Source organism: Achroia grisella, unplaced genomic scaffold, assembly GCF_030625045.1.
Source record: "Achroia grisella isolate CSIRO2021 unplaced genomic scaffold, CSIRO_AGI_Agris_v1 utg460, whole genome shotgun sequence".
Classification (NCBI taxonomy): domain Eukaryota; kingdom Metazoa; phylum Arthropoda; class Insecta; order Lepidoptera; family Pyralidae; genus Achroia; species Achroia grisella.
The window spans coordinates 1,729,093-1,751,528 of record NW_026712870.1 but is presented as its reverse complement, the minus strand read 5'-3'; the positions used below and the strand labels follow the sequence as shown (position 1 = coordinate 1,751,528).

The 22,436-nt window shown below is 45.0% G+C and overlaps 3 protein-coding genes across 5 annotated transcripts in view; 1 reads left to right on the top strand and 2 right to left on the bottom strand.

The window, feature by feature from the left end:
• Positions 1 to 685: 685 nt before the first annotated feature.
• Positions 686 to 6,875, bottom strand: LOC131845190 (uncharacterized). Of its 3 annotated transcripts, none has more exons than XM_059194230.1 (3): positions 6,415 to 6,875; positions 2,826 to 3,006; positions 686 to 1,421 (listed from the first exon to the last, which is right to left on the bottom strand). In XM_059194230.1, exons 2-3 carry the CDS (start codon positions 2,937 to 2,939, stop codon positions 1,137 to 1,139), a joined length of 399 nt encoding a protein of 132 aa, XP_059050213.1. In that variant the 5' UTR covers positions 2,940 to 3,006; positions 6,415 to 6,875; the 3' UTR covers positions 686 to 1,136. The 3 variants fall into 3 exon arrangements, with proteins under 3 accessions (XP_059050213.1, XP_059050214.1, XP_059050215.1); XM_059194231.1 differs by lacking the exon at positions 6,415 to 6,875 and adding an exon at positions 4,524 to 4,992; XM_059194232.1 differs by lacking the exon at positions 6,415 to 6,875 and adding an exon at positions 4,345 to 4,416.
• Positions 6,876 to 7,483: 608 nt separating this feature from the next.
• LOC131845189 (thioredoxin-like protein 4A) lies at positions 7,484 to 10,762 on the top strand. Its single transcript, XM_059194229.1, has 3 exons — positions 7,484 to 7,804; positions 8,755 to 8,891; positions 10,466 to 10,762. Exons 1-3 carry the CDS (start codon positions 7,727 to 7,729, stop codon positions 10,677 to 10,679), a joined length of 429 nt encoding a protein of 142 aa, XP_059050212.1. The 5' UTR covers positions 7,484 to 7,726; the 3' UTR covers positions 10,680 to 10,762.
• Positions 10,763 to 12,073: 1,311 nt separating this feature from the next.
• The window catches only part of LOC131845206 (uncharacterized), a 49,493-nt gene continuing 39,130 nt past the window's right edge, over positions 12,074 to 22,436 (bottom strand). The window contains exons 14-25 of the mRNA XM_059194247.1: positions 22,013 to 22,174; positions 20,917 to 21,297; positions 18,686 to 18,789; positions 17,802 to 17,917; positions 17,331 to 17,500; positions 16,525 to 16,730; positions 15,877 to 16,146; positions 15,161 to 15,269; positions 13,750 to 14,576; positions 13,428 to 13,617; positions 13,094 to 13,394; positions 12,074 to 12,350 (exon numbers count right to left, since the gene is read on the bottom strand). Coding sequence (XP_059050230.1) covers positions 12,076 to 12,350; positions 13,094 to 13,394; positions 13,428 to 13,617; positions 13,750 to 14,576; positions 15,161 to 15,269; positions 15,877 to 16,146; positions 16,525 to 16,730; positions 17,331 to 17,500; positions 17,802 to 17,917; positions 18,686 to 18,789; positions 20,917 to 21,297; positions 22,013 to 22,174 — 3,111 coding nt within the window. The 3' untranslated portion in view covers positions 12,074 to 12,075. The remainder of the gene's footprint in view (positions 12,351 to 13,093; positions 13,395 to 13,427; positions 13,618 to 13,749; positions 14,577 to 15,160; positions 15,270 to 15,876; positions 16,147 to 16,524; positions 16,731 to 17,330; positions 17,501 to 17,801; positions 17,918 to 18,685; positions 18,790 to 20,916; positions 21,298 to 22,012; positions 22,175 to 22,436) is intronic.

Sequence of the window (22,436 nt, the reverse complement as noted above, 5' to 3'; positions counted from 1 at the left end):
CGGTAACAAACAAGCTAAGTTTTTTTTACAAGAAAAATGACGAGTAAGGTCAAGATCGGGGCGGAGTATAATAGCTCCGCACCGCCTCCAATTGTCACGTCGCCCGCAGTCGTGTCGAGAAGTACTACCAGCTACTTGTACTTATATAAGAGGCAGCAGTTTTAAGAGGATTCCTATGCTCTCAGCTATGATAGCCAACATTGAAACTAAATTCTAAATAATTAATTTCAAGTAAACAAAAATCTGTGAATAATTTCTAATGGTAACACGTAATTTGTAATTCTACCTTTTCGAAAATATTTCAGTTCAATAATTTACTTTGTGGTTGTCTAGAAATTCATTATTATTGTCAGAAATATCTTTATTTCTAAATATTTCAGTACTTATCTCTATCCTTACAGCCTGCCGGTGAGTAGGTACAGTACAACAAATTGTTTGGTATTAATAGGTAACTATTATTCTCAAATTCTGTGTTAATTAATGTCAATTGGGACTACGATTAATATAAATTAATATTAAAATAAATATTTGGAAATGCATTTTAAAATATACCTAAAAGGGTATTATGATACTATTTTGTTATTACTCAAGATTGTTAAAATTATATAAACTTAATATGAAATTACAATACGATGTGTGCCACTTTGTACAATAAAGTAATTATTACGGGTGTGATCGAGATTACACGTAAAGCGGCCCACACACGATACTACAATGAGAGGCAATATCGGAGCATTGGTGGGCTTCCTACATCGCCGCGCGTGTAGAGGAACCAGAGTCGATTTCTGATAGTGTTCCCGACGATGCGATTTTATCTCCAATACGACATCGCCAATAATGCCCCTAATTATAGTATCGTGTGTAAGCCGCTTACCTCTAATATAAAATGGATGTACATAGAGGTGTCTATTTATTGAGTCGTTTGAGAGACGCGTGATTGACGAGACGGTGTTATTTATTTAATTTATTGTAACCAACAATAAATAAATTTATTGTCTATACTGTTCTTTTATTCGTCGGCCCGTCGTACACTAGTAACGAGCACAGAGTAGAGTACGCACACGTCGCGCTCCGAATTCGTGTCGATCGTTGATCGCCGGTCGCGTGGGACGTCGTGTACCGCCGCCAGCGGGGGCTCAGGTGGTGGACGCCTGGTGCAGGGCGGAGGGCTCGCTGCCCGCGCGCTGCAGCCCGCCGGCGGGGAGCGCGGGGGGCGCAGGGGGGACGGGGGACGAGGGGGCGGCCGCGGGGGGCGGTGACTGCGGCTCGTCTACATCGCGCTCGCGCAGCACGTCGCGTCGCGCGCGTCGGCGCCTGAACTCCGCGAACTGGCGGCCGAGCGACTCGTCCAGCAGGTCGGGCCGCCGCCGCCGCTCCTCAGATACTTCAGCGCACGCCTCCTCGTTCTCCTCATCCACTTCCTGTAATTTTGATAATAACACTTTTTTTTTAAAGTTAATGATGCCTAGCACTCGGTAAATAATTTTAATCCACTACACTGACTGCCTACCTGACAGGCAAATGACAATTGGAGGAGATTGTTATTAATGAGGACTAATAACCCCATTGCTAGCAGTATCTATACTATGTTAGGGTGACCTTCACACAATTCCTCCTGGAAACAATCAGGTTAAATTCGTGGTGAATTTGCCACAATAGGCTAATTGACCTGACTCATCCTCCACTGGTGCCCCGAAGCTAGCGCCGCTAGCGGAAACCGTTAGCACAGGCAGCTACACTGTGGCATTATCGTCCATTAAAAAATCAGTCTCATATAATGTTACTATGTCCTGAGAATTCGGACAATGGACACTCAACCATTTGATGACATGAGAATAAACATTCCTATTGAGAATACACCCTGTATTCTCAACAGGAACGTTTATTCTCATCGTTATAACTTTCCAACTATTTATCAAATAACTAGTGAATAACAACGAATAAAAATGGATAAGTCATTTTATTATAAATTAATTTAGTAAAATCATAAATCAAATTTACGATACCAATATTTAGGTAAATCTATTACAGACTTATGATAATATGGCAAAATTACAGTCAATTCGAATTGCTTACGAGCTAAGAAAAACTTATAAGAATATCAGCTCTTATTCTATTCAAATGAATTTTTAATATTTTACAATATTATAGATTCGTTTTTAAATTAATTTAACGATAAAATGTGAACATTAATCGAGAGTGAGTCATAAAAATCAGTGGCCGTAACGCGCACAGATCAATCCCCACAAGCAGCACCCGTTCACGAGTATGACGAGAGTACCAGCCACATATTATCATTGCACTCAATCATATTAGGACTACGATGGTTACAAATAAATATGTTTGCCATCACTGTCCGAGACCACTCAGATCTCAACGTATGGGGATGGATTCTCAAGACATTTTATTACTAGTAGTAGGTAGTAGAGCTAAACTATTGATTTTATTAATGAAATTACTTGACACTTAGCACTACACAATTTGTTTTTAAATAATCTACTCATTATTCTCATGTACAACCTACATTACTGTAAAGATCCAACAACATTTCTTTCAGTAGACAGTAGGTTTTGTGCGAAAGAGCAACAATACAAACATTAAAAAAACTTTCACATTTGTAATGCATATTAGTAGAATTGAACTTAAATCAATTTAGTACCAAAAATTATGTTATAAAAAACATGCAAACAGTACTTCAGCAGTGGGTTACGGCCTACTCGCAGCTAAAATAAGTTTGTTTACAAACTGTCTATTTATACGCAGGACTCATTGTTATTTCTGGTGCGCAAGATTAGGATAAATAATCAGATTGTTTCTCCCCTCACCTTGATCTCGGCGAATGTAACGGGCATCGTGCGGTGTCTGAGCCGCGGCTCCGCGCGCCGCAGCCTCCGCCCGCGCGCCAGCGCCGACGCCGACGGTGGGAACACGGTCTCCATGGCACACTAGCACCGTGCACCATACACCACCACCATCACCTTACTGCTCCAGACTTGTGGACCACACCTGCAATTAAAGAGGCGAGACGCCTCAGTTTGAAGCTCAAGAACCTAAAACTTATCAATGTGTCTACATTTGTAATTTCCCCTCTGATCGATCCCCAGCCCAATTCAAACGGGGATCTATATTACGACGGCCTGAGCCGAGGTTCGAACCCCTTGCGGTACCCTCAGACTAAAGTCGTATCCGTCAGGCGGGAGTTGGCCTTCAGCCGCTCCATAAGTCTTTCCGCGGATTTGGAGTGCCATCTGCACTCGCCACCTATCGTCCTGTGAAGCTGTAAAAAGACAACTGGTAATTTGTCTCCACAGAATTTAGATTTAAGTTCACTAGAAAGTCAGTTCACGTTACGATTCCGCGTAGAGCATTTCTAATAAGCCATGTAGAAACTTAGTAACTCATACAAAATTTTTTAAATCTATCAATATAAGAAGGCAAAATAAGAACTTCAAAATTGTAAAACAAATTTACAACATAAAGATTTGGAACAAAATAAATTAAAGAGTTAAAATCTTTGTTATCTAATTTAACAAAAAAATACGAGTGTGCTCGATCTATACATATAAATAACATTGGAGTGTCTGTTTGTAATATTGAAATAAACGTTTTTTACTACATGCATATGAATATAAATACGATACATACACTAAAATATTTTTTTTTCTGTCTGCCTGTATGTTCCGGCTATTCTCTGAAATAGCTGGACCGATTTAGATGAGACCTTTTTCACAGGTAGCTGATAAGGAGTAACTTAGGCTACTTTTCTTATAAAAAAATAGTGTCAGGTCAGTATCAGTTATATATCATAATTCCCTAGGATTTTACCATGACGGTTTCCAGGGGGAACCGCGAGGAAGTGAACCTGACGTGGTATATTGTTGTTAATGAGGGTATTAGTCCACATTACTAACAATCCATGTCTCCCAGTTATGTGTGGTTATTTATTTCGTTTTCTTAATTATTTGTATTTTTATTTCACTAAACTAATGTTAAACGATATCTGTAAGCCATCGCATGCTCTATCTTTAAGATCATCCTAAAGGCAGAAGCGAGATATTACATCTCTGTGCATTTTCTACCGCATATATCACGGGGAGTGTTCTGAGGAATTGTTCGGATTAATACCAGCTGCTGAGTTTCACCACCGTACCACCCGCCAGAACCTAAAATACCACCTGATCATCTGGATGAACGGCGGTCCTCCACAGTGCGGTTTTCTAGAAACGTTTTGCCACGCACAACCACATTGTGGAATCACCTTCCAGGAATGGTATTTCCGAACCGATACGATATTGAAACCTTCAAGAAAAGAGCTTATTCCTTTTTAAAAGGCCGACAACGTACTTGCAATTCCCCTGGTGTTGCGGGTCCTCATGGGCGGCGCTATTCACTTACCATCAGGTGAGCCGCATGCTCGTTTGTCCCCTGTGTTATAAAAAAAAAGAAAAGTTCACGAAAACTCGACACTGTTTAACGTAACACTGAACACAACACGTGATCACAAGGTAACTACGGGTACTTACAGCAAGGTGGGAGAGCAGAGATTTACAGCGTTCTATGTAAATGCACCGGTCGCTAATAATACGCAATGTTTAGTGGAGGCCCACGTGCGGCTCGAAGCCCGCGGCTGCTGTCGGCGCCTCCCCACAGCCGCTCGGCGGCAGGTACACGGTCACGTCACTTGCACGCAGTACGTAATCCAGTAAATATCGACTCATCACCAATTAAAACAAATATCCCTGACCTTCACACACCACGATGCTCGCTACTTTGTTAGGCGTACCAACTTTATACTAACAAATTGTATTGAAGCGAAGATATTGTTAGAATACATGTCTATTATTATCCGTTTAATTTCTGGTGGATTCGTCACAATGGACTAAATATCATGACTTCATCCTCAGTCGATTATCCTCCTCTGAAACCCCGATAGTGGGGGCAGTATGATTGTTAGTAATGTGGACTGATAATCCCATTGCTAGCAATGTACAATGTCAGTTGGATCTCCACGTGGTTCGTAGTGATAAATTCATGATGGGCTAACTGACTAGACCTCATAAGTTCTGGTCAGTTCGCCTATCATCGTGACACAGGCGGGTGCACCATTCCATTGTCCATTTTTCTAATGGATGATCCATTAGACAAAAAAAGACGTCAAAAAGACACTAAAAACAAGAAAAAGATACAAAAGTACGGCTTGCGCAGGCGGTACCGCTAAATATTGTCCATTTACCATTTACAGTTAAAATATTCTTCAATAGATCACAATTTTAAAGCTACCACCCCATATAAAAAATATTTTTTAACCTAATTTGCTGTGATTATTGGTACACCCTAAGTATAGATTGTATCACTGTAAATTTCTACAAAACCAAATCTAGATTAGAAACTTTAAAAATGTCAGCTTTAGAAGGTCAGCTTGAAAACACCCGTATATGTTTTGGGTAATTCAAGCGTTTTGAACGAATCTTTCAGTGCTACCTACATCTTGTGTTTGTCCATGGATACTCGATACCATTAGTTGATACTATTATTTGCAGTAAATCGAAGGATCGCTTTCTACAAAGCTTGAAAGTTTATCCAGCAAGAATGATGAGCAAAGTGAAACGGCTCACGGGAGTGCAAATCATTAATAAGTGTATGTAGATGGCAGAGAAAGTATTTCTGCGGTGCATATTAGTCCTAAGAAATGCAACCTTCGAATGCAATGTATCCGTGGTGCGGTTCAAGTCTTTAAATGATAACTATCATAAAGAAACGATGCATGTAACTCAATTTGTATGAAAACTTAATGTGTCATTACTGAGCTGGAAAGATCGATAGTGTGGGATGTATATTTTATGTGCAATCGTAGATAATTCATGGCTTGCCGCCACTAAGTCAATGTAAGTACCCAGATCTTAGCAGAATGTTTGTAAACTATCTTTACATGGGTAATGATCCCATTAGTGGGGGGAAGGAGACAGTTAGTAATGTGAACTAATAACCCCATTGCTAGCAATGTACCATATCAGGTTGACCTCCTCGTGGATGGTTTTCAGGGGGAACCCTTGGAAACCATCGTGATAAATTAATGGTGAATTTACCACCATGGGATAAATGATCTGACCTCATTGTATCATCCTCCACTATTGCCTCACCAGCGTAAACTGTTGACGCAGGCGGGTGTACCATTCCATTATCATCCATAAAAAAAAATGCACCAGAATCATATATAATGATCAATGCATTGCATCAATAAATGATTCAAACTATAGTTTTTGGAATCCGAATGGAAATTTTATGCAAGCAGTTGCGACATCTGTTGCGAAGTCCGAAGAATCTGGTGCTCGTATTTTCCATTTCATATCGTAAAATGAATTAGTAGTAGAAATAGCTTAAAATAATATTTTGAAATACACTTTAGATACCTACCTACACTAACTTCAATGCTATTATATTGTTCACCGGAAATGTTATGGTTGTATAATTCACTTAATATTTAATTTGTACGCGCACAACGTCAAGGAGACGTCGGCCGGCACGTTACTTCTCAGCAACGGTGGCTGCTGATTGACCTCCGAACCATTAATACACCTGCACTCCTGGCCTGCTCAGCAAAGTAAACACTTGTGACAGATCGCTCATAACAATAAAACGTCTGTATTTTAACACGAGTATACTGTACCGACGAAATGTGAACATGGCATAAATTGCACGCTAACAGTGGGCGCGCGTGTCGTCGCGGCGAATGATCGAGTTCTGGTGCAAGTGCTCGTTATTTTTTGCCGAGAAATCTGTGTTTTGGTGTGTGACCGCGATCCGGTGGCGAGGTGCCAGCCGGACCGCGCCCCTCCCCCGACCGCGCGTACCTACCACCGCCGTCGGCACTGCGAGCGGAGCGCCCGCACCGGACACCACGCACCAAACCACCATCTACGCTTCGCACGGGTCAATGTTACAGATTCTACAATAATATACATTTGATACAAAAGTAAACCCCATCGATTGCAAATCAATCCACAATGGTGTTTTTAAAATAAACTTGTGTGTATGTAAAAGCAACCTCACGATGACCGTGGTGCATGTACATCGGCGACGGTTACCACCTTCCATCCGGCTAGCCTTCAACTTTTTTTGCTATTCCAGTTAAAAAAGTACATAAAATATTATGAAAATAAGTATAATACACAGCCAACGCTAAGCAGACCATGTACGAGTACTATGATGATAATCACAGATGATAAGAAGTTTCCTGTGGTGATAATGGTTAGATAAAATTTCGTATTGTTTTAGGTGTTCATTTGATCATGCACGGGATTTTTTTTTGCTGTTTTTTTTAACGAAAAGGCAAAGAGATTAAAATATTGAATTATAATAATGACTGTTTGACTGATTAAACAGTATCTGTCAGTGTTGTGTCATAATGTCATTTTTGACATTTCAGTCAGAGATCTGAATTTCATAACGAACGAAATCTGTGCGCAATGCAATTTATAACAAATATTTTGTCTCCAACTTATTATTTAGTCACTGAAACGCAGTTTTTAGAATGTTAATATACCTTATTTATTTTTGTAGACAATAAATATATAATATAATTAATCTGATAACATTATTGAATAAGCTGAATTTGTACGTGTTGTTCAGTGTTTATTTATATTGTCATTAATTGCTAATCAAAGGCAATCTCTTGCAGTATTTCACCAAACTTAATTTCTGTAAGGTTTCTAAATAAAATACCACCATGAGTTATATGCTGGGACATCTACACAACGGCTGGCAGGTGGATCAAGCTATATTATCTGAAGAGGATCGTGTAGTGGTAAGTGATTGCCACTTATAATTACTCTGCGTTTTATATTAACACATTTATGTGCGGGGCAGGTTCTAGAACTCGTTCCGCACATTACCGTTTAAAAGCGGGGAACGTATTAGTACTGATTTAAAATAAGTTATTTTAAGTAATACAAGGGAAAAATGTATATATATATATTAGATTCCAAGTTGCAATAGGGTGCTCATATTACTAAATTGGCGAGTCCACTTAGTTCTGCCACTTATGTGGTAAGAAGAATTAGACAATTAACAGATGTTGCAACGGTTAAACTTGTCTACTTTAGTTATTTCCATAGCATTATACCGTATGGTATTTTGTTATGGGGCAAAGCAGCTGATATAAATACAATATATTTATTCATGGGTACAAATACCTGCCCCGCTCATAATGTATTAATATCTAAAATGTTCTGTTACAATAGAATACTCATTAGTTGTAAATGTATATGATTATATTCATGTATATCTCAACCGATCTTTTTTCATGTGTTTCAAAGCAAAACTAAGACACATTGTGAATGTATCCTAGCTTAGTTATATTGAAGTATTGAAAATTACATACTAAATGATTATTTCATGTTTTTATTAAATTATTAGGATTTACAGTATCATTTATAATTGATTTTCAAATTGTATTCATTGTGACAATAAATCAAGAATTACATATCACATTATTTGTCTGCGATAGACTCCTAAACGACTGAACCGATTGCAAATTTGATTTGCACATTGTGTGCAATTAGATCCAACTTGAAAGATAGGATAGCTTACATTTCAATCTATAGTTGTAATATTTTGTTGCCTTAACCACAGCAACGCTAGCTGGGTCTGCTAGTAAAATATAAAACACAGTTGCATTCTGTAGCAAGTGTGAGCAGTATAATAATTCTTTGAAATAAAAAATATGAAAAATGTAATGATTGTGTTGGTTTGTAGGTGATAAGGTTTGGTCATGACTGGGACCCGACATGTATGAAAATGGACGAGGTACTCTACAGTATAGCAGAGAAAGTTAAAAACTTTGCCGTCATCTATCTAGTGGACATCACAGAGGTGCCCGACTTCAACAAAATGTAAGTGTACCATAAATATGTGTATATTATGACACACACCATGAGGGTGTATGCACAGAACAGACAGAGAAGTAAGTGCAATACACTACTGTTATCATCACACAAAACACTGGCTTCATAATTTCATAACTAGTGTTATGTATGCAATGTTAACATTAATTGCCACAATGATATCAGAAAAATTTTAACATTGGCCACCATAACTTTATTAGATAATTTAGATAAAGATGTATCAAGGAATTTTTATAACAAAAAAAAATTTTTTGCCAAAATTCCCGGAAAAACACAAACATATGACTGACATGGCATTATATTAAAACTTTTTTCTCAACAAGCTGTGTCAGTCTGATGCATCCAAACAAGATACAATAAGTATTAATGCATTGTTTTGATCACAGCGCCTTCTATCAAACCGCGTATATCAGACATATATGTCTGACATGGCTCATCTAGAACTTCTTAGCCTCAGACACATGACTGACATGGCAATTAACGTGTTAACTCTGCTGTATAAGATAGCAGATCTTATTTAAATGTCAACCTATTCTTCCCCCATGTGATGTTTCGGATACTGCTTTATCAGAGGTAGACTGTGATAAGTCGTCAGTGTAAATATTTCAATCTTAGGTATTTCAGCTGCCTAGTAGCTTGCTTTATAAACTTTTATTTATTTATTTTATTTCCACGCTTACATCTATTATACAGATCTTAGGCTAACACAATAGTGCAGCAAACATTATTTTTTAAAATTTAATTGTAGCATATAATAAATAAAGTGATCTTCGTGAACTCATTCAGAGTACAAGAAAATAAATCTATTTGCTCCATTATATGATTGAATGTACGCAGTGCTCTTGTGACCGGTGCTTTGCCTAGTAAGTGCGTGGCCCCGCGCGGCACAGTCTGCAGTTGTACATATTTGTCCGGAACACAGAACTTCACAGAACTCAACACCTGGCTATTGTTAATTTTACCCCGGTTGTAGGGGGCAGTTTAGGCAGTGACATTACAGGTTAAGAGGAATCTTGTAGATATCGCATAAATAACTTTGCCACCTTGTGAGTGGTATATTGTGCAATCACTTTCCAGTAATAGTATATTCAAACCAATATGGTCTTAAAAGGCCGGCAACACATTTGCAATTCTCCTGGTGTTGCAGGCGGTGGTAATCACTTACTATCAGGCGAACCTCAATCTCCAGGGGGGAAGGGGATTGTTAGTAATGTGGTCTCATGACCCCATTACTAGCAATGTACCATGTCAGTTTGACCTCCACGCGGTTCCCCCTGGAAACCATTGTGATAAATTCCTGATGAATTTGTCACACGATAGGCTAACTGACTTGACCTCATGTTCATCTTATCAGCCTCCACTGGTGCCCAGCCAGCGTAAACCGTTAGCGCAGGCTGGTGCTCCATTCCATTATCATCCATAAAAAAAAAAAAACCTCAATCTCCAATGTCTCCTATGCTATAAACAAAAGGATTGACAGTTAATGCTGAATACTAATAATACAAATTTGTAATAATTGACTATGATGTAGGATGGTATATAACTTGTGGAATCATTTCCAGGTACGAATTGTACGACCCGTGTACGGTGATGTTTTTCTTCCGCAACAAGCACATCATGATCGACTTGGGCACCGGCAACAACAACAAGATCAACTGGCCCCTCGAGGACAAGCAGGAGATGATCGACATCATCGAGACCGTGTACCGGGGCGCTCGCAAGGGACGCGGTCTTGTCGTCTCACCCAAGGACTACTCTACAAAATATAGATACTAAATATGTAATTTGTATAGCATTAATATTTAAAAATATCGAGCATTGTTTTAAATGTTCTAATTTGTACATTTCTATGATAAAATTATATGTATACAAGATTTATTTGTATTATTACATATCTGTTATTCCCATCCTATATTACTAGTTGATACGTTGAAAAACATCTAAACCTAGTTTACATATTTTGAAGTTAGAAAAACCAGGACAATTCATTCATTCCAATTTGCTCCATAATCAGATGTCTTCCATTTTGCAATGACGAAGTCGGTTTTGTCATCTCAGAAATAAATTTCACTTTATAAAGGCCAATTTACACTCGGTCCGAGTGGGCAGGGAAGTGAGCAGCGCGAGTGTAAGTACGATACTTCCCAGGCCATTGGCGCTGCCCGGCGCTCCCACAATTGTAGGTTTTTCGTGCGCGAGTCAAAGGAGTGGCAGCGTGTTTACATTCAGCCTTCTTGCTCAATTGCCGTCCGGCAATATTTCCGGCAACGCGAGCGGTAGGGGAAGCGGCTGAATGTAAACGTAGCATAAAATATACTAAGCCACTTAGGGTTTTACAGATAGCAACAGATTAATTGTGTTAAATTCGATATCATTACATATAAAGGGAACCCAAATCGATATATATGGAAAGTTAGAAAAAACTTTAGAATTAATTTTATAAGTTAAAAATTACGTTTCAACAAATCGGAATTATAGGCACATTCAGCTTCAGCTGGTAACATTATTAGAAGAGTTGACATTTACAACTGTCAAATTAGAGACAGCTCGAAGGTCGAGCGGCTACGTTCTAATTGCTTACACGGTTGTGTGCGGAATTCTGGGAAGGACAGTTATAAGGACTAAAGGTGGCACGTGTAGAAAGTATGTTGCTACAAATCTCAGAGATTAAAAGGCAGAGGTAAAGTTATTTCAAAGGTGCACGATTAAAGAATGCGGGAATGCGCGAGCTGGCCGCGAGCGATTTGCATTCTCATTGTTTCTTGCGTGAAAGGACACGCGTCGAGTATCGAGGCATTTTGCAATTTCATCATTGCCTTGCCTTTATCCCATTATTTGTGGTCGGCGCAGTATGTCATTCTCTTCCACTGCTCTCTATCGGTCGTCATATCTGAACATACTCTTCTTTTATTCATATCATCTTTCACACAATCCATCCATCTTTTCTTAGGGCGTCCCCTCCCTTTACATCCATCCACATTCACATTTCGGTACTCGTAAATATTACTCCCACTAGTAATAACGTCGGGCTGATCGTCGTCGAGCTGAAAAGGCGGTAGGTAAGAATGAGACCAGGGAATCGGTTGGTAATGTAAGTTTATTCAGTCTCAAAGAGAGGGTCGGGCGAGGAGTGTCGTGGGGGGTGGGGGGGTGGGGGGTGCGGGGGCGGCGCTCAGCGCGGCTCCGTGTCGTCGGGCGGCAGGCGCCAGTCGCGGCCGGGGCCCCAGATGCAGGCCAGCGACTGGAACGGGTCGAAGGCGCGCGCGGGCCGCGGGGCCGCCCCGAACCCGGGCGGCGGCCGCAGCGCGTCCCCGGCCTCCTCCGCGTCCCACTGCCACGGCTGCGGCTCGGGCGCGCCCCACACCGAGCCGGCCCCGTACGCCGCGCCCCCTACGCCCCCGACGCCCCCGGCGCCCCCCGCGCCCCCAGCGCCCTGCTCCGTCCGCTCTGGAACATCCACACCATGCAGTTTACTACTCATTATAGTTATTTTTAATTGATGATCATTATATTACGTCTCGGACCACTCATTATAAACGAGTACATACGATAATCCGGCCCTGTCTCATACGGCCCCCCTTGTAATCCGACATAATCTTTTATTTATTATTTAATATTTTTTTGATAATATTCGCTAATGTATGACTGAACAAGTTTGAACTTGTACGCATCACCACTGTTGTACCTACTCGACGCGTAATGTATTGTTTTGATTATGATTGCTTAGTTAGTACAGTATAGCATTTATTCATTGTTTACTATTTATTCATTGTGTATTACGAACCAACTCAGAAGCGAAAGCACAGAACACTGACAATTGAAAAAAAAAATGCGATGTGACCGCATACCGCGTAACGAAACTTTTGACGATTTGTACTTCAGAGTGCATATACATACATACATATATAACATAGAATCTTAGCACTGGATCTGTAATTTGTCGGATTACAAGGTATTCTTTTGTATCCGGACTATAGGGGACCCCTTAAGCGGTATTGTATAATCCGACAAATTCGATGGTCCGACACTGCCCCGTAAAACGTTCGTCGTACAACCGGAAAAATATAACAACAAATTAAATACATCAACAAAATTCTTTCTACAAGATAGTAATTTGTTAATATAGCACGCAAAAGGTAGTTCATAGCTTCATAAAAAACATTGAAACGCGGAAGCGTCGCCGTACTCACCTCCGAAGGCGGGCGTCGTGGAGAACGGGGCGCAGTCTGCGGGCGGCGCGCGCCACCCGTAGGGGGGCTCCGGGGACTCGTTGAAGTAGAACAGGGAGTGCGCGGCGGGGGCCCGGGCCGGCTCCGCGCGGCGCCGCACGTCCGAGCCGATGGGGGCCAGCGGCGCCGCCGCCGGGCCCTCCGCCACCACCGAGCTCCACGTGGCGCCGCGCCGCAGCGTGGCCGGGCCGCGCGCGTCGGGGGCGGGCGCGGGGGGCGGGGCGGCCGCCCGCTCCGCGCCGCGCCGCCGCGCCGGCCGCTCGCGCCGCGCCGCCGCCCGCCCCCGCGCCCGCGCCTCCGCCTCCGCGGCCCCCGCGCGCGCGCGCCGCGCCGGGCTGCCCGCGCGCCGCCCGCGCCCCCGCGCCGCCGGCTCCGCCTCGGCCCCGGCCGCCGCGCGCGCGCCCGCCGTCCTGCGGCTCTTCTCGATCTCGTCGACGGGAGTCGGCGTCGGGGTCGACTCGTCCTCGGCGTCGTCGCGCTCGTCGAGCTCGTCGGCCTCGTCGGGCTCGTCCGGCTCGTCGGGGTCGCCGGGCTCCTCCAGCGAGTCGGGCTCGTCGAGGTCGTCGGGCTCGTCCGGCTCGTCGGGCTCGTCGGGCTCGTCGGGCTCGTCGAGGTCGTCGGGGTCGTCGCGCTCCTCGCTGGGCGTGGAGTCGTCGGAGCCGGTGAAGGTCGCGTCGTAGTCGCGGTCGTCGACGCCGCGGTCCCGGTCCCGCGGCGACTCGAAGTCCTCCGGCTCGGCGGGGGAGCCGTCCGCGGCGCGGTCGGGGCGCCGGTCGGGCTCGAGGCGGTCGTCGCCGAGCGCGCGGCGCAGCACCTCGACGCGCCAGCGCTCGAAGGCGCGGCGCTCGGCGAGCGCGTCGTGCGGCGCGCGCCGTGCGGGGCGGCGCTTGCGCGCGCGCGGCGGCGGCGCGGCGGCGACGCGCGCGCGCTGCAGCTGGTCGCGCATGTCGCGGTGCGCGCGCAGGTCGAGCGGCGCGCGCGCGGCGGGGGGCGCGGGGCGGGCGGCGCGCGCGCGCCTCAGCTCGCGCTCGGCGTCGAGCGCGGCGGCGGCGAGCACGAGCGCGAGCGCGAGCAGCGCCAGCAGCGTGCCGGCGGCGCGCAGGCCGGAGTCGAAGGGCGGGCGCGGGGCGGCGGCGGCGCAGGCGGGCAGCAGGCGGGCGGGGGCGGCGGCCAGCAGCGCGAACCGCCGCCGGCCGAGGTCGGTGCGCACGTGCAGCGCGCAGGGCACGCGCGCCAGCGTGTAGTCGGGCGCGAAGGCGAGCCGCAGCGTGCGCGAGCGGTTGGGCGCGAGCGTGAGGGGCGCGCAGGGCTGCAGCCGGAAGCCGCGCGCGCGGCAGCCGCGGCCGGCCAGCCGCCAGTCCCGCAGCCGCACGGGCACGGGCCCCGTGTTGCGCGCCACCACCGTGCGCACCACCTCCGCGCCCTCCTCCGGACACTCGCTCACCTGCCCCGCGACGCGCACTACATTAGCCGCCTTTACGCGATGCGTTCTTTCACTCGCGGTCGCGAGCTCGCGTCGAATTCGACGCACGCAATCGAGTTATTGCCTTTACGAATTTTGGTGTTTACTATTTCGCTGATTACGGCTGTGCTTAGTGTTAGTACACTTTCTTTTAAATTTATATTTTGTATTCGACAGGTATTATTTTCCAAAGACACTTTTAAGATTTAAAAATTATAAATAGATAATTCTATAATTATGTCTATGCTTCATAATCGGTCTGCCATTTTGCAATGATAATTAATTATTACAAAATGCCGCTAAAACCACGCACGATTGTTGAACATGGAAATACGCAAAATCTTTGTCTATTGTTATATGCATATTCTTTCCTACGTGAAAGTCTATTCTCTCGTGAAAGAGCATGCGCGTAAAGACTCTAATATTATGATTATGTAGGTATATGGCAGGTACAACTTCTTTTAATAAAATAGTATGCCACCATCGTTGTATCAAAAGTTGGATGTAGCTTAGAAATCCAAGAGAGTTACAAATTTTGTTTTAATAATGAAACTAGTCCAGCTCACCTCGAACAGGAGCGGGTCGTCAGTGTCGGGCGCGCGTCCGTCCAGCTCGAAGGTGGGGTGCACCCCGCGCCCCCGCACCACCGTGCTCTCCAATATAGTCAGGTTGTTCCTATATTGGAACTTCAAGTTATTGGGGATTGAAAAATTCAGGTTGTTGGGGATTACGACCACGTCGCATTCAGAAGCGACTTACATTGAGTTTGAATTAATAATAAAATAATTTTGAAATTAGTCAACCGTGTACAGACATTTCTCTAATAGCGGTGGCTCCTTTTTTAGTCAGTCAACTAAAGATATCATCGCTTCTGCAACTAGTTGCAAAGTATCACCACTCGATTCCTCAAACGATGAGTCACTGCATTTTTTAGAATAGAATAGAATAGAAAATCATTTATTCAAATAAACTTACATTGAAGCACTTTTGAATAGTCATAACATTTTTTTTTAATATACCGCTCATTCGGAATGCTGTCTCATCACAAAAAGAATAAGCAAGAAACTTGTGTGTGAACTTTTAAATAATTTATTCTTACTTACAATTTAAGTTTAAGTGTGTGAATACAAACCACCGATTAGCACTAATTCAATGAAATAATAAAATAGAAAAAACATTCAATATACAACAACTGGTTAAACACATGAATACTTAATGTAGATCCATTATTTTCGTTTTCAAATGTCGATGTAATAAAATATTCCTCATAGATAGCACGAACCTGAGATAGAGCCAGGTGGCGAGCGTGGCGGCGCGCGTGGGCTTGAACACGACGTCGAGCTCGAGCTCGGCGCTCGGCGACAGCAGCAGCATGCCCGGCGCCGGCCCTGGGCCGGGCCCGGTGTCAGTCCCGGGGCCCGGGCCGGCCTCGGGCCCGTCCCCGGGCCAGGCCCGCACGCGGCCCCGCACGGCCCGCCACTCGCGCAGGGAGAACGCCTCGCGCTCCCACTCGCAGCCCTCGCTACTGCACGCCGCCTCCAACTCGCTCCACCTGCACCACACCCCGACACACATACTCATGTACACGTTTTAGGACAACATCGATTCTAAATGTACAGAGCGACGAAGTACTTACGAAAATGGCCGTCAGATTACGTTTTTTATTCTGCCACCCGTAGTGCTGTTAAATTTTTGTAGACACAATTAAGGGCGCTAACGAGACCTTGGCTCCTGCCCCCAGCTCCCGCCGGGGCTCCCGGAACGAGAGAAAGACGAGAGGGGCACGTACCGCGGGCAGGCATATCACAGCAAGTCGCGGGTGGCGGGGGCGGCGGGCGAGGGGTTCATACCGTGAACCCCTCAATTTCAGTTCAATACCGTTCATACCGTGGCACGTACCGCAGGGGTGGCGGGTGAGGGGGGCACGTACCGCGGGCAGGCGTGTTGCAGCAGGTCGCGCGGCAGCGGCGCGGCGAGCACGGGCTGCAGCAGCATCGGCCGCGTGCCCGGGTTCCGAACCCGCACCCGTACGGTCGTCTCACCGCCGACGCCCGCCAGCGCGGCGGGGGGCTCCGTGTCGGGCGTGAGCTGCGGCCAGTGCATCCGCACCGAGCCCGTCACCGGGATCTGCACCACCTGCCCCGCGCACATTATATAAGGTTGTTAGTAGTCCGTTTGTGTGTGACACTAAACGCTGCTTATAAACGACATATTCCTTCATGCAATCAGGAGTTCGTGCAATAGTGCGTGATTGCATTTTACTATAATCTGTGATCACATTTTCGTGGGCGATAGCGCGAATGATTGAAATCATTTCATTATTTAATAAATTATTTTTTTTCACAAATTGTAACTCGTATAATGATGTATTTGCTATAGTCAGTTTCTAATGATAATAATTCAAAATGGCACTAACTAAAGCACTCATCATTAAAAAATGGAGAATGGCCTGCGTCGCCGTTCACTAGTTAACATTTACATACAAAATATTTCCGCGTGAAATAGCGTACAAAATACGTATTTTCGATATAGCAATTACAGTGGTGAATCTGCCATTTTGTAATGATAATCATGAAAATGGCGCTAGCTAAATCACTCATGATTAAAGAACGCGGGAACGCGTCTACTGCTGGCGTGCTCCCGTTTTCTTTGTCTACATATTTACGTACACATCTCCGCATAAAAAAGTAAGTATTTTCGTTAGTTAGTACAATAGCGAGTGACGGGGTGACATACGTGGTCGGTGTGCAGGTAGAAGGAGATGTTGATGACGGTGTGCGCGTGCAGCGCGAACAGCTCGCGACGGCCGCCCGCCAGCGCGGCGTCGGCCGACAGCGCCCCCGCCGCCCCCGCAGCCCCCGCCGCCCCCGCAGCCGTCGCAGCGCGCCCCCACCACGCGGACCCGTCTGAGGGCAGGGGGCAAGGTTAGAGTGGGCCACGACCACCATACGTGTTGGGGTGAGGAGCATCACTCGACTCGTGCAGTCGCCTACGCGAGCAGTCGTGTCCTGTTTGGATCTGTGACGGGTCGTAATAGGGTTCGAAGTATGAAAACGCCAACCTAGTAGCCATGTACGGGAAAAACCGATATAGGGTGTCCCGGGGGGAGGCCGGGCACACTACACTCACCGGGGTGTCCCGGGGGGAGGCCGGGCACACTACACTCACCGGGGTGTCCCGGGGGGAGGCCGGGCACACTACACTCACCGGGGTGTCCCGGGGGGAGGCCGGCCCAGCAGTGCGGCTCGCAGTGCAGCTCGGCCGCGTACCGCACGCTGCCGACCGTGCATCGTCCGCCGCGCACCACACTACCGCCCTCGGACCTGGGGAACATTATATAAATATTAAAAAAAACTATTATTGTTTGAAACACTTTCTGGGACTATCTTGTATATATTAGAAGTAATTATGTTATTTAAAATATGATATGTGCATTAATACAAAAAAAAATAGGTTTATATATTTATTACCTGCATTTTTAATTTGTTTTCATTAAAACACGTTTTCTTTATTTTATTTTTTTTGGGTTTGTTCGGGCTATTGTCAGATGTTTGTAGCACCTGTAGCACTGCCACCAAAATAGATCTATTGTGCTCACCCTTTTTCAAAGATCGTTACCTAGACCAGTCAGGGACAAGGATTTTCTTGAGAGCGATGGTTTTTATCTCCTCGGGAAAGAGTGTAAACTTTCCAAAGGAGATATTTCGTTTATGCATGAGTGGGCTACAACAACATAGGATGTGTAGCGGCGTTTCCTCTTCAGTTTGGCAGAATCTAAATTTTTTTGTCGTGCATAGACCTAGTTTTGGCATATGCTTGTTTAATTTGCAGTGTCCTGTGAGGGCCGTAGTCATCATGCATATGATGTTTTTACTCAATAGCAGTAGTCTATTGGATTACTTGTTCGAGTAGCCCAACTTAAAACACAGACTTAAATATATAATAAAAAATACATCATCGTCATCATCATCATCATCGCAGCCCGGAAGCCGTCCACTGCTGGACATAGGCCTCCCCCAAAGATATCCACGACGATCGGTCCTGCGCTGCTCGCTTCCAATAAAGAAATAATACCAAAAAAAAATACATACATAAATATAATTGCCGGGTCGGGTACGTCCTGCGTTATGTTGACGACGTGCATCGTTATCGGCATCGTGTTATCCAGCACCAGCGGCGCCGACGACAGCGTGTACTGCAACGACGACACGAGCAGTGAGCGTGAGTTGTATCTACAGAGGAGGGGGATATGGAGGAAGAAGGTAGGTCAAGCTGGCGCCCAAAATGCTCGGAGTGCTCAATAGAGTGAAGCGGCATCGTGATATCCAGCACCAGCGGCGCCGACGACAGCGTGTACTGCAACACGAGCAGTGAGCATGAGTTGTATCTACAGAGGAGGGGGATATGGAGGAAGAAGGTAGGTCAAGCTGACGCCCAAAATGCTCGGAGTGCTCAATAGAGTGCAGCGGCATCGTGTTATCCAGCACCAGCGGCGCCGACGACAGCGTGTACTGCAACGACGACACGAGCAGTGAGCGTGAGTTGTATCTACAGAGGAGGGGGATATGGAGGAAGAAGGTAGGTCAAGCTGGCGCCCAAAATGCTCGGAGTGCTCAATAGAGTGCAGCGGCATCGTGTTATCCAGCACCAGCGGCGCCGACGACAGCGTGTACTGCAACGACGACACGAGCAGTGAGCGTGAGTTGTATCTACAGAGGAGGGGGATATGGAGGAAGAAGGTAGGTCAAGCTGGCGCCCAAAATGCTCGGAGTGCTCAATAGAGTGAAACGTTGCTTCACGGTTGTCCAAAGACTCTTATTATATAATTTACAGGTTCGCCCGCATATGGAGTACTGCTCTTATTCTTGGGTCCTTTTGATTCGATCCAGAGACCTGCTAGGAGAGTTGTAATTGATTTCGATTCAGAGGTCTTTGGTGTAGGTAGTATCGAACCATTTAACTTTAGGCGAGACATCGTTTTGTGTGTTTTATCAAATATACAGCGGATGTTTTGAAGAATTGTTCAACATAATGTCTACATTAGGTTATCTTTTACTATTGCATAGTTTATTATCGACAGAGAATTCATTCTCACTTGCTGGAAACTCAGTGGTCGCGGCCAGCGTGGTTTCAGAGGAGCTTCTTATTCTGTAGAGACTACAGAATGATGTTTTTTAAGAAGGGCATATTAAAGTTTTTTAGGTTATACCCTTGGTAAATATACATATATATAGGTGGTAATATGTATCTTTTATAGACGATAATGAAATGGTGCACCTGTCTGTGCTAACGGTTTACGCTGGCGGGGCACCAGTGGAGGATGATAAGATGAGCACGAGGTCAGGTCAGTTCTCCCTGGTAATAAACAAACATACCACCTATCTATTCCGAATACACGATTCGTAGTAGATAGGTCGTATGTTTGTCGACTTCGTACTATAAAAAAAGGCGACAGTGACACGCTGCGGCATCGGCCGAGTGGAGGCCTTTTCAGCTCATAGCGAAATATTACTTTTTAAGTTTTGTATATTTTCATTTTGTACTATGATATGATAATTGTTGAATAAAGATTTGAAGTTGAAGTTGAAGCTTCGCAGATTTGGAATCCTAGATACAAAACCTACATACTACGTCTCGAAAATATCCAAAAGAAATTTATTCGTTTTTTAGCCTACAGATTACGAGGTCCTTATGATTCCTCTACGTATCTTGAGTTCTGCAAAAAACACCACCTTCTGTCTCTTGAGAGGCGTAGGGAAATCGCGGATATTATATATCTCATGAGAATAGCCTCTGGTGCTCTCGACTGCCCTAATCTCCTGAGTAAATTATCCGTTAATGTACCAGGAGTATCAACAAGACACAATCCTCTCCTACCTGTTCCCCTAGTGTCATCGAATTATAAGCAGAATTCATTTCTCTGGCGAGCTAGTAACAATTTTCATAAACTATCTAAAACAGTTCATATAGATATATTTTGTAATAATATTAAATCAACGAGACACCAACTAAGCGAGCCCTTCTTTAAATAACAATTAATTATTATTGAAAATCATGTATCTGTTATATATTTCTATAAATTCACTATTTGTTACTGTAACACTTGTTAATTAATTTCATATTCTGTTAACTTTATAATGCTTTTATACGTAGTGATGTAAATTTTTTAAGAATTAGTCTATTATTAGTAGTGAAAGCCCGTCAGTGGCTTACTATGACGTATATATTGATTTTATTTAAGATGTACTTGAATAGCCTTGGTTTTCCTTTAATAAATAAAAGAACTTATCAATCTATGTATGTATGTAAGTATAATAGTCACCGGTGCGACGTTGGCGAGCCGCAGCGGCACGGCGTGTACGGCGCCGGGCAGCGCGCGCAGCGAGACTGCGGAGCGTGCGCGTGCGTGCTGCGAGCGCACCCACACCGCGCCGCGCACGCACCGCGCGCGCGCCGGCGCGGACACCCGCAGCGCCGCGCGCGCCGCGCCGCCCGCCCGCACGCACCGGCACGCGTGCCGCGCCGCCGCGACCGTAGGACACCCGGCCAGCGACAGCACCGCGCCCGCCAGCTGCGCGCGCAGCTCCTCCGCGCACAGCGCCGCGGGCCCGGCGTTGTGCAGCCGCAGCCACACGCGCCGCGTCGACCGCGTGCTCACCGCGCCCACGCGCAGCGCGCCGCTAGAGTTCGGCCACTCCCACTCCTGCGCGCGTTCATACACACGCTTCCATCTAAGTATATATCGCCCCAAGGCGACCGACCTAGTGATCTATCGACGCACGGCCAAAACCACTGAACGGATCGAGCTCAAATTTGGCACGCAAGTAGATGTTATGACGTAAGCATCTGCTAAGAAACGATTTTGATTAAATCTAGGGTAAATTTAATCAAAATCGTTTCTTAAAAGAATTTAAATAGGGAAAGAAAATATATATGAAACTTTATCAATTTTAAACCTTTCGAAATAAGACTTTGCATGTATAAAGCTACTATAATGTAAACATTCCCTAAAAAAAATTTTGATAAACTCCACACCTAAAAGGATAAATTAACGCGAACAAAACCACAGTCAAAAGCTAATCTATACATATAAATAAAATTGAATAATATTAAACTAACCGTTTTTACTACATGCTACGAAATAATACGATACATACACCAAAATAACATTATTTTCAATGTTTGTCTGTCTATTTGCTCCAGCTAATCTCTTAAATGACTAAACCGATTTTAACAAAACTTTTATTGATAACTAACTAATGTAATAAAGAATAACTTGAACTACTTTTATTATAGAAAAATAAAATTAAACTTCACGCAAACAAAGTCGCGAATACAATTAACTTAAACATAAAATACTAAACTAAATTTGTGTATGCGGAAATAGGGGCAGGAGCGCAGCCCTAACTGATACGTACCAGACGAAAAGCGCCACTGTAGATGTGTAGCGGCACCTGATACCGCGCGGCGGCGGTCCGCAGCGCGAGTGTGAGGTTTGCGGGCGCGGCCGGGGCGCGTACTCTCAGCGCCACGCGCACCACGCCGCCGGCCTCCACCGACGTGCCCTTCCACTGCGGCTTCTGCGGGAAACCACAAACTAGGATAAGTCTACAATGTCAGTTTAACAGACAGTTCAATTACATCAGCCTTTCCCAAAGTGAGCGTTAGCGCCTCCTCGTGAGACTCAAGACAAAGATTTATATGTACGATACATGCATAGTACATAGAGAGAATTTACAAAAATAAATTCCAAACTCTAGTGAATTTAAAAGAAAACATTCAATGCGAAATAAAAACGATTGAACCAAGTTTACTGCAACATGTGGTGCGGAACACAAGGCT